Source organism: Kryptolebias marmoratus, linkage group LG23 (genome assembly GCF_001649575.2).
Source record: "Kryptolebias marmoratus isolate JLee-2015 linkage group LG23, ASM164957v2, whole genome shotgun sequence".
Taxonomy (NCBI): domain Eukaryota; kingdom Metazoa; phylum Chordata; class Actinopteri; order Cyprinodontiformes; family Rivulidae; genus Kryptolebias; species Kryptolebias marmoratus.
In genome coordinates this window covers 16,425,536-16,431,535 of record NC_051452.1, presented here as the reverse complement: position 1 = coordinate 16,431,535, position 6,000 = coordinate 16,425,536, and the positions used below count along the sequence as shown (strand labels likewise).

Here is a 6,000-nt window from a genome sequence, read left to right as displayed (position 1 = left end):
TCTCTGCTGGCCTGGGAACGCCTTGGGATTCCCCCGGAGGAGCTGGCCCAAGTGGCTGGGGAGAGGGAAGTCTGGGTCTCCCTGCTTAGGCTGCTACCCCCGCGACCCGACCCCGGATAAGCGGAAGACAATGGATGGATGGATGGATGTTAGTGGTTCAAAATTATGAGACAATTGGCAAACTTTCTGTGGCAGTCTGACTAAATTCTTAGGTACTGTTTACACAAATCTGTGTCAACAGCACAATAAGCTGTTTGGCACTAGCAGAGGTTTGTTGGATGCAAACCACATACTCAACTCTGCTGCTCAACCCAGATGCATTTTCTGAACAAATATGGTGCCATTTAAAGGAAAAAAAACAGAATTTCCAATGGTATGATTTATTACTGAGAAGTATTGTTACAACAAAGAAATAATCAACCAAATACAAATTTCCTCACTTTTTGCACCAAGTTTATTTTTCGAAACATCCCATACTTTTCAAAATTAAGCCTGTGAAGTCTGGTCCAGACACTGACCTGTTCTCCTGCTCCAGGTCACCAAGGACCCTCTCCAGCTCTCCTTTTTCCTCCGTTTCCATGGAGATGAGGATTTGGGCGGGGCTGCGGGGCTGACTGAGAGGAGAGCCTTGGTTCAGAGACTGGCAGTAGTGCTGGATCAACATGTGCTCGTCATCGCTGCAGATACACATACACACATCAAACACACCCACCAATGATGGGCACACACATTCATAAAGTGACAGAGACAGTGGGTAGTGTGCATGCATGTAAACACATAACCACACACACACACACACAAACACACATAGAGGAAAATGGAGAAAAAGAAACCATAAAGTGAATGAAAGAGCAGCAGAACAGGACTAACACAGATGGAAAATCTGAAGCTCAGTGGGAACAGAGAGAGGATCAGACAAACTCATTGGTCCTGTGATCGCAGCACACTTATGTACTGTGAGGAATTGTGTGATGTGTTGTGGAATACTATCCACTTCTGCTGAACTGATCCTAAAATATTATTTAGTTAACCCGCTCAATTGTTTTTTTAATGCTCTGAGCGATGAGACCCTCATCTTGCAGTGTTTGGGAGTATTGTAATTATATCAGATAATAATCCACGGCTTAATTCACCACACTGCTTTTTATGGTACACTGCAGAAGGCGAAAGGGCGATAATGTTCTTGCCTGTATATATCTTATGAACCACTGAACAGACTTAAATGAAAATTTAAGAAAATAATCACTGAATTTAACTCTAGGACTGATCAGATCAACTTTCAGAGCCAACCATGTTCATAATGACTGCCACAGCCAACAAACTTTAGAAAGTCCAAAATTGGCTACAATCCAGACAATTTCAGAGATATGATGCTAAAATTTGGTGTGGTAGTAGACAAGAATTATTCACAACAAATACTCCGAGCATCTAATCTCAACTGAATACAATTTTCAATATACATTCCTTCAAAGAGTGATAGGTCTGTAATTGTTTAATCATTTGTCATTCTGCACACATTGCAGATATGAGCTGTTTAAAGTAAAGTGTCACTTACAAGTCAGCAGTCTGTGACATTTTTTAAGTGTCACTTCAACCTGAAACATGTTTATCTTTACATGCTTAAAATGAACACAAAGAGCTTCTAGACTTCCCCAAATGTTTACACGTTATATAGTGTTGACTTGAAGTTCAATTTTTTATTTAGGTAATACAAAATTTTGGAGGAAAAAAAAAGTGCAAAATGACTAAAAGGGGCCCAGGTCCTGTAGCTGCAAAACAAATCCTAATCATCAGCCCTCCACCACCATGTATGACAGTTGGTGTGAGGTATTTATGCTCATATGCTCTTTGGTTTTCGCAAAACATAGTGTTGTGCATTATGAGTGAACAATCTCTACTTTGGACTAATCTCATGATCTCTTTTTTTGTGTGTGTGTAATTTCTTTGAGCATTGTGTGGTCTGACCTACCGGGTGAATTTGCCAGTTAAATCCAATTCTGGGAAGATTGCTAACTGTCAGAAATGTTTTCTACTTGTGCAGACGGCAGATTTTCTTCATCCCATGCCTCCCATGTTCATTAGGTTAGAAAATGATGCTTTTGGAAAGAACCTATTGGCATATTGACATTTTTACGCTTTGAACAGCCATCGTAGCGAGCTTTCAATCAACAAAAGCACAAGTAGGAATATGTACAGAACTGCATTAGGCTACGGGGCTTAATTATTTAAGACCCTTGGACTGACCGGCTTCAAGGCTGCCAAAATTAGTTTTTAAAATTAGGAAGGGGGATTTTAAGGTTCTAAGGTCTATGCTACTATAAACCATCATATACCCAACTGTAAGCAATGGACCAAAATTCAGTAATCACTTTTGCCCTCCTTTTAAAGAAAACGTATAAATATTGAAGCTAGGTATTGACTACAAACAACTTTCTTAAATCTGCTGTCATGATTTCTAAACATTGGCTCCTACTCTGTAGACAGACTTTACATTAAAAAACTAGAATCGACATACATTTAAAATCAGATGTTAATTTACATTGCATAAAAAGACAGCATTTTATTATGAACTTGAGACTTTGAATAAAATTTTCTTTAAAAGATTCTAAAAAAAAACTTTTCTCATTTGGACATTTAGCAAATAAAAACATTATTGGGAATTTTAACTTACCTCAAACAGGAAATGTTTAGTCTAATTTAATGTCAGACAGTAAAAAGAAATAGTTCTGTGTGTTTTATACAGAGTATAAGCATCTTGTTTCAGCTGTAGGTGTCAGAGCTGTTGCTTGATGTCTAGTAAAAGTAAATAAAAAAAAATGTAGAAGAGAACCCTTAGTAAAATTCTGATAACATTCTGACCAATTAATTGAGTGTCTGTTCCTCTCTCTGCACCTTCCAAAAGATTTGTTTTGACATAACCACATTTTTCTGTTGAAACTACTGCAAAAAACAAATGTTTTTAAGGAGATCAAGGTAAGTTAACACACAGCTGCTGTGATGAATTTAAATACGCATTTTTACATGGATTTGTTATTTTTTATCTGATTTACCAGAAGAGTGGAGAACTAATCTTGACAAAAGATAACCAGGGGAAAATATGCATTCAAGCTTGAATACACATTCACCGACACACAACACAATCAGCCAGTGGAAACAAAGACGACATATGTAGCTCACACGCAGAGAGCCAATCAGTGAGTTAGGAGGACATGGAAAACAAAAACAAGTAGCTGTTCTCACATGCTCTCATTGGGTGAGATATTGTCATTCAGATAAGAGCCATTACGATTCTCCATTTCAGCTAACCTGCGAAGGGGGAAGAAACACAGCAATCAGTCCCAAAACCAAACGGAGGACCAGCTACAGTGCAGGAAGTATTTATTTCATTTCCTGTAGTCTTTTTAAATTTGGCCACTTACAAAGAATTGTAGTTTTATTTGAAAGGAGAGGGACATAATGTCAACTAAAAATCCAGAAAATATTAATTCATATATGGAAGAAATTTAAAATAACCATCAATTATCTTAACCCCAACCATAAAAGTAATGTTGCTAAGATAATCATGAGAAAAGTAAAGGCCCATGTACAGGCTTATTTTAGGTCTACCAGTGAACATCGAAATGATAAAAAGGTTTGGGACAAAGTGCTGTGGTCAGATGAGACTAAAATATGAGTTCTTTAGAATCAACTCAACCCACTGTGTTTGGAGGAAGAGAAATGCTTAGTATGACCTGAAAAATATCATCCCTACACTCAAGCTTGTACATGAAAACGTGATGGGCCTGTTTTTCGGAAAAGGTAGAGGATGACTTTACTGCTCTGCAGGGCCAATAGACCACTGTCTGCACCATAACATCATAATCTAGAACCATCTTCCCTCAGCCAGAACACTAAAGATGGGCCATGGATTTCTACACAACAATGAGCAAAAACATCACCAAGGCAACAAAGGAGTGGATAAAGAAGAAGTACTTTAAGGTCATGGGGTGGCCTAGTCAGTCTCCAGACTTCAGTCCTTTAGAAAATCTGTGGAGGGAGCTGAAGCTTCAAACTGTCAAATAGCTAAGAAACCAAAAGGATTTAGAAAGTTTCTGTAAAAAGGAATGGACCAAAATTCTTCCTGAGATGTGTACAAACCTGGTGACCAAATACAATAAACGTTCTGGGGCTGTGGTGCTAACAAAGTATACTACAAAATGATTTACTGAAACATTGAATACATATTTCACTCAATGACAAGAAAATAAATGTGTAACTTTTATGCAACAGTTTTTTTTCTGGATATTTAGTTGATATTCTGCCTCTCAATATTAGAATTATTCTACCATAAAAATAGAGACTTTTCTTTGTAAGTGGGCAGACTTACAAAGTCAGCAGGAGATCAACTAATTATTTCCCCGACTGTAGCAGATGAGAGGGAAACCCCAACTCCAAACAGAAAATACCAATTATTAACAGCCACATTTAGGGGGTTAAAATTTACATCAAGTTAGTTACAAAAACACAGCACAAGTCAAAAATTCGCTCACACATTCTGAACGAATACATAAAAATGACCAAACTTTTTGACTGATATTTTCATTTTGTGTGCACATTCGGAATTTTATAAAATTTTACACACACTGTACAACCACTGCTCTGTATCTTTCTATATTTAGTCCAAGTGAAGCGTTGAAAACAGACTACTGGCTCTCAAATGAGTTTGTTTGGTTTGAAACAAACCTATACATCCTATACAAGTAAAACAAACATCTACTTATTCAAAAGATGTGGTTTGATATGTACAAATGGTTGACTTCTAACTCAAGCTACCCTGACTTATATTGTTTTCAAGGAGCCACACTCATTTGAAATAATTTAAAAATGATCATTAGTTATCAAAAGTTTGGCTGAATATTCTAATGTGTCAAATACTGCTGTAACACACACTGCCTTTGACAAGTGACTGTGTGTTCATGGAAATAAAAGAATCTCTCCCAGAACCACAACGGGAAATTAGGACAACTAATCCCCTGTGAGTTATAACTATATGGCTTCATGAGCACTGCAGGGATGGGAGCAGTTTATTATTTTCTCTAAATTCTTTATTCTAAACTGCATAAACTGATGTGGTTTCTGGTGTGGGCCTCGGAGAGCTCTCTGAAGCCATCATCTGTGGTGCTTGTGGGACTGAGGACAGCAGCAGGTGCTGTAAAACCAAGCGGAGCATGGGGAAGACTGCTCTACCACATCCTGTTCCCAACAAAGAGTAACCAGCAAGGCAATGCTGAACACGGATGGAATGTTACCGGTTAGCGTAGTGCTCGATCCGAGAGTGTGTGTCGTCATGTGAGAGCTGAGGAGATGATCCAGGCCTGAGGGGAGATAAAGAGACAAAAGAGCTCATGAGTCACAATCTTTTGTTCAATGCTGACAGGAATTAGAAATCAATTTAAAAATGTCAAAAAAAAAGTTGATTGTTATTTTGAAGGATAAAGTCAATTCTGAAGTGATGTTCCGTCTAATAGTTAGCAAGAGTTAGTACCTTATTAGTTGTGACATCAGCCAGAGAGCATGAGGGGAGTCAGAAGAAAATGGCAAAAGTCTCTAGTTTTTGTTTTTTAGGCTTTTAAAACTAGGTATGCTACTCTAAGTGCGGACTCAGCGGTAGAAGTCCAGTTGCTTTGCTTATTTTATTTATTTATTTTATTTGCCATATCCTGAATGACTAAGAATCTGCGCCAGCAACAAGTTGTAATCTTGGGTCCAACCATTGAACAACCATTGAAAAACCATAAAGTTTTCTTGGCTAGTGGGTTGGAATAATGGGAAATTGCATTATTTATAAATAGGAAAAGTACCTAAAATTACATTTTCAACTATTTGTATACTTACTATTTAAGAGGTAGTTGTGGCATGATTTAAAAGTTTAGCATAAAAAAGCTGCTTGTTTCCTAAAGGAGCAAAAAAGTTGATGTATGACAACTTTTCAAATTGTTCAATGGAAATTCAAGATGTCAA

The 6,000-nt window shown here is 37.6% G+C and overlaps 1 protein-coding gene across 6 annotated transcripts in view; it reads right to left on the bottom strand.

Annotated features, from left to right (window-relative positions):
* dmd (dystrophin) overlaps positions 1-6,000 on the bottom strand; it is a 272,414-nt gene that overhangs the window by 11,275 nt on the left and 255,139 nt on the right. For 5 of the 6 annotated variants that reach the window (XM_037973934.1, XM_037973936.1, XM_037973937.1 and 2 more), the window contains 3 exons: positions 5,289-5,354; positions 3,241-3,306; positions 519-677 (listed from right to left, as the gene is read on the bottom strand). In XM_037973934.1, coding sequence (XP_037829862.1) covers positions 519-677; positions 3,241-3,306; positions 5,289-5,354 — 291 coding nt within the window. The remainder of the gene's footprint in view (positions 1-518; positions 678-3,240; positions 3,307-5,288; positions 5,355-6,000) is intronic. The other variant, XM_037973935.1, reaches the window with a different exon arrangement.